Source organism: Limulus polyphemus, unplaced genomic scaffold (assembly GCF_000517525.1).
Source record: "Limulus polyphemus unplaced genomic scaffold, Limulus_polyphemus-2.1.2 Scaffold41, whole genome shotgun sequence".
NCBI classification, from domain to species: domain Eukaryota; kingdom Metazoa; phylum Arthropoda; class Merostomata; order Xiphosura; family Limulidae; genus Limulus; species Limulus polyphemus.
Window position 1 is genome coordinate 331812 of NW_013665651.1, and position 13350 is coordinate 345161.

At 30.5% G+C, this 13350-nt stretch overlaps 1 protein-coding gene across 7 annotated transcripts in view; it reads left to right on the forward strand.

Annotated features, from left to right (window-relative positions):
• LOC106461895 (embryonic polarity protein dorsal-like) overlaps nucleotides 1-11545 on the forward strand; it is a 33116-nt gene extending 21571 nt beyond the window's left edge. For 6 of the 7 annotated variants that reach the window (XM_013921766.2, XM_022389008.1, XM_022389003.1 and 3 more), the window contains 8 exons: nucleotides 1792-1946; nucleotides 2482-2573; nucleotides 2773-2916; nucleotides 5207-5305; nucleotides 6192-6422; nucleotides 6679-6780; nucleotides 7015-7086; nucleotides 10182-11545. In XM_013921766.2, coding sequence (XP_013777220.1) covers nucleotides 1792-1946; nucleotides 2482-2573; nucleotides 2773-2916; nucleotides 5207-5305; nucleotides 6192-6422; nucleotides 6679-6780; nucleotides 7015-7086; nucleotides 10182-10795 — 1509 coding nt within the window. In that variant the 3' untranslated portion in view covers nucleotides 10796-11545. Of the gene's footprint in view, nucleotides 1-1766; nucleotides 1947-2481; nucleotides 2574-2772; nucleotides 2917-5206; nucleotides 5306-6191; nucleotides 6423-6678; nucleotides 6781-7014; nucleotides 7087-10181 lie in introns of all 7 variants that reach the window. The other variant, XM_022389023.1, reaches the window with a different exon arrangement.
• Nucleotides 11546-13350: the final 1805 nt, after the last annotated feature.

A 13350-nucleotide genomic window follows, 5' to 3' on the forward strand; every position in this document is an offset into this window, starting at 1 on the left:
ACATAATATGAACTTAAAGACTGCCAAATTTTTTGAAGATATACACACTATATTGAAAGCTAGAAGTATTAAATCTATAAAGACTAATCAAGTACAAAGAGGTGACATGGTTGGGCAAATTGACCGAGTCTATGTTGAGAGAGTTAATACTTGTCCTTTTTGAAGCATTACTGATTTAGAGTATTTAAGTTAAAATTATATGTATGTATGTTACCTTCTATTGATGCTCTGATAAAGCTTCATTTTACTTAGACACCATTGGATGATAGTAATAATATTTATAAATGAAAATAAATTAAGTCTGATGGATAATTTGGTCCAATAAAAATTAATACTCAGACAATTTTGTTAATCTCTTGTGAGTTTTATATATCAGTTCAATTGCAGTAAAATGTATATGAACAGGAACATATTTCTAAGGGTGTTTTAGCTTAAAACTATATGTAAGAAAAACAAAATTTGTCATTGTTTTAGTTTAAATCCATTTTTTTTTTAACTAAGTTAGCATTTTATTAGCTACAGAACAGTGTTTCTTAACCTTTTCAGTATCGCAGCCCACCTAAATTTCAAGAAATATCCTGTGGCCTACCATAGAACGTTTTAGAAGTATGATACATATGACACTGTTGTTTCATAGTTGATATGCTGGGTTCATGCATATGAGATTGATTTTTACTTAGTATTTTGCAAGGTATTATGTAGTTTACATTATACTTTTGCTGTTTTTTAATATTTTTTTAAAATATCTAATTTTAAGACTTTTTGCACCCCACCTCAAATTGCTTCATGGCCCATTAGTGGGCTGTGACTCACTGGTTGAGAAACATTGCTGTAGAAGAAATAACTGAAACAGTTATTCAGAATAAATAAGTTCACAAATTACATTGACTTGGGAAAATAACTCCATTTTGGAATTAATTTAAAATATAAATATTTACTTATATCAGTGTAATAAATACTTCATTTTTAGTTTTAGTTGTGAACTGGTTATTTTAGTTATATTACATTTTACATTATATCTTTTATGCTTTGTTTAGCAGGCAATAACTCAGCTGGGGGATTACTGTCATTAAACTTACTGTTATGTTGCTTTATATATAAACTCTTTCTTTGTTTTTAAAATTGCCATGTAGATGTTTTGGCTTTTAAGAAATTAACTAATGTATAATAATAAAATTTGAATGCAAGTCAACAAAAGTGATGACATAGCCTTTGATCCATGACCCGTGTCGTTATGGTCAATATGTCACTGTAACTTCATATTTTTTAAAGGTGTGGTGCCTTCTTTGAATATTATACCTTTTCATCTGCTTTTTAGGAAACATTTAAAATTTCTGATAATTCTTAATATTTTGTTCATTTACATTCTCAAAATGATAGCAGAGTGATTTGTTGCACTTACAGACCTATCTCAAATATTACATGTCATGATGTGTTTTTAGTGGTTGAGGGCTGTCTGTTTTGTGGAGTTTCAAAGTCTATTGTCATTTCCTTCAAATTTTCAGGTGTTGGGAGGTATAAGTAAAGAGAAAGCCACAAAGATGCACTAACAAACAACTCTCAATCAATTTACTAAAGACAGTTTTGAGTAGTAAAATTATCATTACCGTAGTTGGATATATGGTAATATTTTTGTTTGTCTTGGGTGTCTTGTTTTTTTTAATTACACTATAATAACTTTGTTTAGTGGTGTTTTTTTTTTTTATTATTCTTTTATGTGTCGTCTTCCACCATTCCATATTTCTGTCACACACACCCATTGAAAGATGGTTCTTTCTGACTGTTTATCAGGTGGTTAACTACAAAGGTTCGGCAGTGGTGGTGGTATCATGTGTGACCAAGGAAGGTCCACCATATAGACCTCATCCCCATAACTTGGTTGGTCGAGAAGGCTGCAAGAAGGGGATCTGTACTATGGTTATCAATAATCATGATATGACCTGTAGGTTAGTAGAAAGAGAGTTTATAGTTTTCATCCAACTTTTCATTCAATCCGTTGAAAGGTTAAGTTAAAAGGCTAAAACATTTTTATTTGAAGGAAATTAGTTTATTAATGTGTCCAGTTGCTCATTAAAGTATTTTTAAACGTATAAAATGTTTAAATCTTTTAGGTTAACTTATTAGGCTTAATTTGGTAATTTAAGTTTTGTGGCTACTGTTTGTATCTCTATAATTCTCGTTATTTTAAATTTATGTAAATGCTGTTTATTGTCTGTTTTCTTGATGGTCTTGAAACACCAGATAAGTTCTTTTCTTAATTGAAATTTCATCCTTGAAGATCATCTGAGGACGAGCTTCTTTCAGGTCATTGCTATTTTTGAATTGTCTTAATATGAACTTTACATAACCAAAAGTTTTAACTGATTTTCATAATGCCCCTTCTTAATAAGGAAATTGTATTTAAAATTGCACAATCATAAGAAGAATATATATCTGTTTATTTTTTCATATTGTTTCATTTTTTTATAACTTTTTTTACAGCTTTTCGAGTCTTGGTATCCAATGTGTGAAACGAAAGGATATTGAAGAATCTTTGAAGCTTCGAGAGATGATAAAAGTTGATCCGTATCGAAGTAAGATATTTTGTTATATATTGGCAGTGATATTAACTTTATTTCAAGAATTATTTCAAACTGATTTCAGATTTTGACTTGATGTAAAGATTTTATATAGCTTTTTATACTTATGATAATTAAAAAAAATGGCACTGACATGTAATTTCTAGAGGATAATTTGTTTCACTTGTTTGATTGTTGTCATTTTTGTGAACAGCTGGATTTGACCATAGACTACAGACAAGTAATATAGACCTCAATGTGGTGAGGTTGTGCTTTCAAGTTTTTATTGAAGGTTCACAGCAAGGAAAGTATACCATTCCTCTTCCACCAGTGGTTAGTGACCCAATCTTTGACAAAAGTAGGTTCTTCTTAAACATTATTATGATTGTCCAAATATGAGAAAATACATTGAAATTTCAGAACCTCGTATAGCATTAGAAAAATATAGCAGTTTCTTCTACTTACAAGCAAGTTACTAATTTTCTAGAGAACTTGGAGTTAAAAATAATAAAATGGTTTCGTTTCACTTGTTTTTTTTAAATGTAAAGTAACTTGCATGTTTAGTATTGTTTATTCAGTGAGGTCTATTAACTCTTTCAACATGGTCTCGGTCCTTGGGACAGACCTCGTAACCATTTTGTGTTTGTTATAGTTTTCCTTCTATAACTTTTAAATTAGTAAGCAAATGTTAATGAAATTTGGCAGATTATCAGTAATCATTACAATGCTTTCATATGCAAAATAACATATTTTTATAGTACTTACATGAAGATACACTTACTGCACAAATGTTATAGTACTTACATGAAGATACACTTACTACACAAATGTTATAGTACTTGCATGAAGATACACTTACTACACAAATGTTATAGTACTTGCATGAAGATACACTTACTACACAAATGTTATAGTACTTGCATGAAGATACACTTACTACACAAATGTTATAGTACTTGCATGAAGATACACTTACTACACAAATGTTATAGTACTTGCATGAAGATACACTTACTACACAAATGTTATTGTACTTGCATGAAGATACACTTACTGCACAAATGTTATAGTACTTACATGAAGATACACTTACTACACAAATGTTATAGTACTTACTGTATAGTATATATTGTTATAATGGTATTTTGTACTTTATTAGTTTTTCAAAACGTTATTTATAATAAATGGTGCCAATTGCAAATATATGAAAGTTCAAACGGTGATGATGATGATGATAGTATCTGTGTAGACCACACGATATAGTAGCACCTAATCTTTGTTCTTGCTATTTGACTCCCGAAGTTAACCAGCAAATTATAACAATTTTTACTGTACACATAAAGACAATTATTTGAAACTCTGTAGGGTTGAAAATAATAATAAAATCATATAATGTATCAAAAAGTGGGCCCTCAAGTTTACTTGTGTAATATGTAGCTTGAGGCAGATTTAGCTCACCACCTTCAGAAAAATGTATATTGGAACATGTCAGAACCTGTAAGAATTTTTTAAATACTCTTTCATAAAATGAAAAATGTATATTTATCCAGACTATCAAAATGTATTTAGCTATTACAAGTTATGTAGTTTTCATTGAAGTAATCTTTTACATCTCTGTGTTTGAGACAGCCATATTATCATCAGTATGAAACAAATGTTAATAAATGTAGTAACTTACACTTATTAAAATAGTGGTTTCATTTAATAATTTATCTATTAAAATAATCTTTCTGGAATGTTTTAAAGCTTAACACAGATTAACTAATAAAGCTGTGTTACAAGATAACAATTATTGTATTTATGTGTTTAGTTTTATATTCAATCATGATAATACATTGGTGGGGCTTGGGTTAAACAATTTTATTCATTTTTAAAAGATCAAGCAGAATTGTGGGTCTTATACACAGAAAGATGTTCAAGAACTTACATTAATCTACTAAGTTTCATAAATCAGAAAAGGATGGAATAAAGTTGTTATATAAATGGTTCTTTTACAAGCTTGTTTTTTTTTAATATAATTGAATATATAATTTTGCAGTCAAATTGGTATCTTGATATCTTTATTGCAACAGTACTTCTTTATGTACAGGATTTATAGAATAATACAAAAGATTTCTCATCACAGACCCCAAAATCTACGAGTCCACTTGTCTTTGGCCTAACATGAGTTAAGCCTTTATTAAGATAAAGATAAATTATCACTGAAACTTTTGTAATATTTTTGCTTGATTTTAGTTAGAGCTAAACTTTAACATACTTAATACTATTAATAAATAAACTTATAATATTGCTCTCTGACCTAACATTAGACCTTTTTAAACATTTTAAGCTTTTAATATGTTGTTTTACAAAATGTCTACTAAAGTCTTTTGTTTACATCTTAAAATGAAGTGTGCATGCATGCACATTTGGATAGTAAGGTGCACGTGTATTTTCAGGAGAGGCAAAACCGGAGTATTATTATGATAGATTATATGAAATTGAATTTCTATTATCCCAAACTACTGGTGGAATCTTGTAATTTGAAATTAATAAAAGATATGTGCAGATATGTTATTATTTTTGCTGTTGAAAAAATTATTTAAAATTTGAAATGTTGTGGAGAATGACAGTTACAGCTAATTGGTACTTCTGTGTTCTTTTATTAGAAGCTATTTCTGAACTTACAATTAACAAGTTGAGTCACTACTCAGCACCTGTATGTGGAGGGACTGAGGTCATTCTTCTTTGTGATAAAGTTGCTAAAGGTAAAATCTTTTCAGTAATTTTTTTCTCAAAGTTATTGGGAAACTGTAACATAAGAATATGTATGTAAAACAAAGAGCAATATGTTATTTTTTTTGTAGGTAAAGCCTTTTGTATTTGTATTATATGAAGTATTATTTGCACCTGAAAAAGAAATTTCTCCATCTGTTTTTATTATTTCAAATATATGTAGTTTAAAGTTAATCTTAAAAGAATCAAATATTAGTAACATTAGTATCATACTGATAAGATTTGTAAAAACCTGGAAATTTTGAAGATTGTTTTTATAGGGAATTTTTAGCTAATTAAAATTGCTTTATTGTTATAAGGAAATTATCTTAAATTTACATCTGTTGCTATATCTACTGCCCATGAGACACCAGGGCTTTTCAAGCTTGCCTGGATATGATATGCATACTAGTGGTTGAGATGTGATTTTCTTTAGTAATTTGATAGAAACTGTTAGTGGGTGAAATGTAATTTTCATCAAATTTTTATTTATGTCGCAATATATGTCAGAAGATTGGATTACCGGACAATGTACAGATGGTGGATTTTGGTAAACTGAGTCTGTCATGTTTATAACAGTTTCTTTATGAGAGTTCCAACAAAGGTGATGCCATCATACTATATAAAAGTTTTGTTTTTATTTGACTAAATGCATTATATTTCCACCTGGTCTTAAAAATTGGTGAGAAGAAAGCAGTTTAAAGCTTAATAAATGTTCTTTTCACAAAGGAATGTTAGCATCTTGTTTTATGTAAGATTGGAGGTAATCATCTTATATTCTAATAGGGAAGTCTGGTGTCTTGTGTTTATTAGTGTTTGTGTACTTTTTTGTTTCAGCATTTTAAACTTGTATGCTCCTGTCTATTTTTTTTACCATAGATGACATTAAAGTAAGATTTTATGAAGAAAGAGCAGGTCAGGTGGAATGGGAAGCTTTTGGGGAGTTCCATCCAAATGAAGTACACAAGCAAGTAGCAATTCCTTTTCGCACACCTCGATATCGAGATGAAAATGTTCAACAGCCCATGTCTGTCTTTATTCAGCTGTACAGGCCATCTGATGGTAGTAGTAGCGATCCTCGACCTTTTCAGCTGCTACCAATGAATAGAGGTGAAAAGAAATTACTCAAGAGTTAACATAAAATTTTTAACATGTATTCTTCTCCTCCCACTTTAGAATGATCTTCAAGTTCATTTACTTTTTTCTTCTAACTTTAAATTTATTTGAATTTTCATTTGGCACTAACACATTTATTTTGATTCTTACTTAATATACATTATATAATTTTAAAAATGCATTTGTTTTCTTTTGATGTTATTGAAATTGCAGTGAGAAGTAAGCTAATTATTGAAACAAATTAAATCAGATCCAGAAGGTCTCAGCAGAAAACGTCAAAAAATAGAAGATGGCTGTTTAGACAGGTTTCTGAAAGAAAACATTTTTGTTGGTGCTGCCAGAGATGCAGGAGGTGAGTAGAAGTAAAAAAGCTTCCTCAGATAATTCATTTCAATTGGTATTGAATTAATGGCTGTTATGAACAAATAGTTTGTTATAGCTTATATATAAACATTTAAACTTTGTGGAGAATTTCATAATTAAAGCAATTAACACACATTGGTGTAATTTTGGTCATTTGCTAAATACATAAAATTTGCAGTTAATATGAATTCTAGTTTTATGTCTTTATATATTTTGAAAACAGGTCCACTGACAACTCATACCATTCCAAGAACAATCAAGCTGGCAACAAGAACTGTTTTGAAACCAGAGACTGGTAAGAATTTTAAAAATGTTTGAAAACAGTGGCACTCATTCCTATTTTGGTAAAATTATTCCAGATTTTAACCCCAAGCTACGTCATTACATGATCATATAAATTTGTTTTGGGGGTAAATTGAAACAACAACACTGCCAAGGTTGTTGTAATTTAAGGGTTTGTACTTCTGCAGCTTTTCTTAAATAAGATTCAAACAATTTTTGAACACTGAATAAAATATCAGTAAATCGGAAACCATACTGATAATTAGCCCATTCAAGAGTTTGGACAGCTATATGAGCTTCATCAGAAAGATGTTGAAATGAAAGTCATCTAGCAAGAATGTTTATCCAGGAAAGTATAAGAAAAAGAGTTTCATGTTAAGACACCATCCTCACAACAATGCAAATTGAAAATAAACAGACAAAAACAACAAATTAGGGGTAACTTTACTACTTAAATGGTACTTATAAAGTAAGGTTTAAAATAGGAAAAAAAATATCAACCACAACAATTACAACATAAAAAGAAATTGCCCCAATATGAAACATTGGCATATTAGGGCACAACCCTCACACCAAAATATTACAAAATTCAAGCAAGAAACTAAAAGAGAACAAATGTTTGAAAAGTTTAATATCTAAACAATACCTGTTTGGTAAACTAAAAGTAAAACGAACAAAAAAAACATCAACCACATAAATTATAAATGGCATCTTGATACGGAACTATTGCCAAGAGTAGGCATTGCAGAAATTACAGTCTAAATATTCTGTCAACGGGCCATGCATTAAACGATTCCAAACAAGTGAAATATTTATCTTTTATGCTTTATTCTGCAGGATTCAGCATTACTCATGGCAGGAAAACAAAGAAATTTAAGTCATTTTTATATTTCTCCTCAGTCTTTTTTTTCTATTATTATTATTTAGAGACCGACATTCCTATTTTCCATCAATTAGAGCTATATATTGGTTTTTTAAGTCCATTTAGATGTGTGTGAATAATGTTTCAATGTTGTGTCTAATTCGTTATTTGATATTATACAGCAGACAAACAGTTAAATGATTATATATGTTATAGATTTCTTTTCTTTTCCACCAAAGGTAAAATTGAGAAGAAAATCTGTGACATAGAGGCCTAATGCATTTCTTGATTGACTGTACCCTCTGCCGTGAACTGCATGCAGTTTCACCTATTTAAAGGCTCAGCACTGGTTGGGTCAGTAAACCAATCAAATACAGTTAGGCCTTTTATAATGTGTAGTGAATTAAAAAAGGCTCAAAAACCCCATAAATATAGTACTTACTTCACCATTATAAGGCCTAACTGTATTTCTTTCAATTGATGACCCAAGCTGTGCTGAAGAGCTTTAAATAACAGCAGAGGGTACAGTCAGTAAAGGAATGCATCAGACGTCAGATTTGCTTTTCAATTTTACCTATCGTGAAAAAGAAATCTGTAACATGTATATACATTTACATATATACAGGGAATCCCCATTATACGTCATGATGTGTTCCTGGAAAGTGGGATATACGTCTGAAATGACATTAAGCAACACAATCTTTACATGTATTTTATGGGGGGGGGTGCACTAATGAAACATTTTGGTCCATTCTTGAATATCCTTTTTAACTATTCCGACACGGGGTCGGTCGATTTGACCGAGTCACGTGACCTTCTGTACTTGTTTAAAGTTGACATAAGTTTAATACTTATAACTCCCTATATGTTGGGTAGATCTTCACGAAATTTGGCAGTTTTTCAGTTAATATTACAAGTATTTCACATACAAAAAGTTATATTTCTTTGTGAAGTAAATTTTTTAATGTGCGAGACTAGCGAACAAAGGAAAATAATACTTCTGCGGTCACCTACAAAACCCAGGGCACATCTTGTATCCCACATTATAGCCTTAAAAAATTAACAAACAAAGCATTTAATTTTCACAGGTTATTGATGAGAATACAGCAAAACTACTACCAATGTTATTAAATATCCAATATACGAAACAGACAACTTTTAGCTCAACGTTCATGCTTTATCGTTTTAATGAATGAAATTTGTGCCATATTTTTTGTATAAAATTTAATTTGTACAATTTTGAACAGTACCTAGGCAATTTAAAAAAGAATAGCTCTGAAGATAATAAGGTGCAAACTCGTATCGTCACATCGATATATCTATATATATCGAAACTATTGATAAAGGTACTAAGGATACTTATTCTGTTGTATTCAACTTGATTATTTATATATGTATATCTATACTTCATTCCTCACCCATGCTAATAATGATAGTGAACACTTTGTATATTCGTAATGTTACTTTGATTCAGTGATTAGACAAATACAACTTAACAATGAAGCAAAATCTTATGTTACTGGTATTTTCGTTTCCCTTTATTGAAAATTCTCTATGGCCCGATGCATGGTAATTTCCTACAACATTTAATCAATGATAACTAGTTCTAGGCCCTGAACATTTTTGTTTTTATGCTAACCTGAAGAACTGGTGAAACGTCAAGCACCATAAATTACCAAATATGGGGCAACATAATGCAGCAGTGCAATTAAAAATTTCTCATCCTCTTTTGTGTAAGATTTAAAAAAATCGAACAAACACTGAGAGAGGAGTAAAAAAAGAATGAAAACCTTGACTGTAAAAGAAAGCACAGTGGAAAAGATGACCAGGTTGAATCATCATTAAGACTTGAAAGTTTTATTAATGAATTGCTCCAAAAAAATAGTACAGTCAACTTTAAATTAATTTTTCTAATTCTTGTTGTAATTGTTTTTCATTTCTTTAATTGTTTATGAATATGTCAATAAATGTAAAAATCCAGCTTTCAAACTTTTAGGTAATACGTTTGCTACCCTATATGAATATACATTACTGAAACTGACAAATTTTTATTTCATCAGTTAACATCATCATCCGGTTATTGTTATCAATGCAACTGTGTCCCAAAGTGATCACAATATATAGTGTAATATCTGTTAGCTTCTGTAATTAATTTGTTTTGCAGATACTTACAAGGAATATTCATATATTTGTGTAAACATAGTTGGATTGAAGTATTGTTTTTTCTCTTTTTCTCCTCATTTTAGTATTGGAGGGGAAAAGTAATCAAATGCCTGAGCTGTTTCTTCAACCATCACAGTTGCCTCATCATCCTACTTTCACCCCAGAACTGCGGGCAGGTGCTACAAGTGGAGGTGTAGTTACAATGGGAGTTGCATCTACAGTAACTACCTGCTCAGGTTTAAGTGCTACGTCTGCAGTAGAGCTTAAGGACAGAGTTAGTCTCTGTTCTCCTTTTTATCCAAACACCACTTTAGTTACAGCTAGCAGTCAGGACATTTTGGCAATTGCTACAAAGCAGGTTAATTCTATCCCCAAGTCTGAGCCTTCAGGTGGCATAGGAGTACATCAGAATGCAGAAATGTCTTTGGAGGAAACTACTGAAAAACTGGATAGCCTTGATCTAGGGATAGAACCACTTGACATACAAAACATTTTAGATTACAGTGAAACAGAAAATGTGTCACTTAATCTTTCACAGAGCCTATTTGATAGTGGAAATAATTTTCCCGTAAGTAACATGTTAGTGGCCACCAATGTAGATTATATGAACACCTCAACAAACAGCTTCTCATACCTGCAGAATGAATTGGAAACGTTGAATGTTCTATGCAAGTCCAGGACAAATGAATCAACGTAGTCTCCACTGGATGCTTGAGGAACATATTTGGTGTTTTTTGGATGCCATGGAGCTAGTCTTCCTACAACTGTGATTTGATTGGGCTATCAGTAAGGCAATTATTAGCATAACAGCCTCAAGTGGTGCACAAATTTACCTCCAGGTTGGGATATAGGCAGTGAAAACTAAGTGTATTTGGAACAATCTTTCTGTTGTTGCAGACTTTGTAGATTGTGTATGTATGTATGTACTACATTTATGGCATTGGAATTTTCTGTACAGTTACATTGAGTTAGATATACATATTATGACTGAATAGACTGTGTATGTATGTACGTACACCAAATTGTGACTGAATAAATAATTTTCTTAATAAAAGAAAAATAAAGTTTACTCCATTCCATACAAACCTCAAGTGTGCCTAGTTACTTGGAAATATATATATTCCACAAACTGAACTATCTGTTTATTAAATATTTTAAACTGTTTCTTATTTTCTTGGTATTATACTTGTTTCTTTGTAACTGAAGAATTGTTTTCCTTCAAAAAAAAATATATTTGTAGTTATATGATTTTGACCACTGTTCAGGTTGAGATTTTTTTTCTGGAGGATGTTCATGGCATTTCATGGAGAGTTAAGTTTGTACAACAGTTACTTAGGTGACAGTTGTTGTCAACAAATGCCATTTCATCAGTTAATTATTGTTTTTTGCTGTAAGTTGAAGTTTACAATGGTGTGTAATATTTTAAATAAAGATGTTAAAAATCACACTTTGATATAGCATTATTTCTGTTGCAAACAACTGAAGTATTTTGTATGTACATTGATGTAGAAATAGTTTTGCTCAAATTAAAAGTTGCTGAGATTGATACTTAAAACCTTCATGAGTTATGCCTTAGCACAATATGATATTCAGTGGGGAAGAAAATAGTTTAATCTCCATTTGAAATCAGTCATAATTATAATTATCATCTTTCTTACTAATGAAATGACAAATTTTCAAAGTACAGTCATACCAGGAAAATGTTCACTACGTGTAGTGATGATGCTAAAAGCCTTGATATGATAACTATGATACAGGTAAGCTCAAATGTAGTTTGAAAATAACAAATGTTTTGAAGTATTATCCATGTGGGTGTTTTAGTACTTTTGTTTCAGTTTTAGTTTATTTCAAATTTATGCACATTTTACAGTTTTACTGATGTACAGTTGGTTGTTTGGTTTTAAAGAAGTACTAATGTGATTTATACGAGTTAAGTGTCATTTAACTGATCTAAGCAGAGGATTTGATTGCTTTGTTTATTGAAGTGGACAATGGAGACTCGCAAACTGCCTTTCCTTATGTGCTAAGAATTTACTAGCTTGAAGGCTTATGGGCATTGCGAAGCATTTTACAATGTCCAATTTGCCTTCATTGTTATTAAAAATTAAAATGCTTTTCTTTAACCATCACAAAAAGAAATTAAACAGTCTGTAAATATCTTTAAATGTAAGTGTTAGACTAAGTTGTTTTATTACTTTAGTTTTGTTTCTCTATCTGCAGCAGAACAAATTGTAAAGGTATTTGTGGGGGCTGAATTCTCTGTGCTGTTTGTATTTCAGCTTATAGATGTTTACATTTAATAAGCAATAAAACGAAGATATTAAGCTGCTTACCATTTTTATTGTATGAACACATATCACTTTAAGTACGATGAATATATAATAGATACAAATTAACTAGAAATTAATTACAAAATAGGTTTTTCTTATTGCTTTGCTTTTCTTATTAATAAATGCATTTGCTCTTGTTTCATTGTAAAGATCATTGATGAATTCTTTATAATGATGTAGAATGAGAAGATGATACAGTTGTCTCAGTCATCAACACTGATGTATGAATTAATTCATTAGAGTGATGAAAGTGACCATTCAGGAGTACAAATAGTTAATGTCACTGTTAGGTGAATCTGAATCTGTTTGCTTATTACTCTGAACATAAAATGTCCTCCAGGAATCCATTCAAGAAAACTTCTAGTGAGGAAATTTGAGTGACTTGTTTGATCCATTGACTAATCACTTGTATAATTTTGTTGCTGTTGTTGAAAATAGTTTTAACTCTGCAGTGTTTCAAACTTAACATCTTTGAACATGTCATCTTGACATTACTCGGTGATTATCAAAAACTTTTTCATTAACTGCTGAAATTAAAATATTTTCTATAGTTATCAATTTACCAGTAGATTTGCTATTTAATCTTCTGTCCATTTCATTTTTAAAAATTTCTCGCTGGAAGTGTAAGAAATCCGATGATGGATTCCTTTTTTTTTTCTCATTGTTAATAATGTAGGTGCATTTTACTTAAATCAGATGTTTAATGCTAGTTGGTATAATTTATGACTGATATTACAAGTGTGAAGGCCAAAATAATATTGCTGTTACTGTATATTGTGGCATATAAGCTGACTACGTATAAGTCAACCCCCTAAATTTAGGCGAAAAAATCCTGTAATTTTCTGATCACTGTCAAATAAGTCACCCCTCCTTCCATTATTACACATAAAGCCTATACATATACATATATATATATATATAT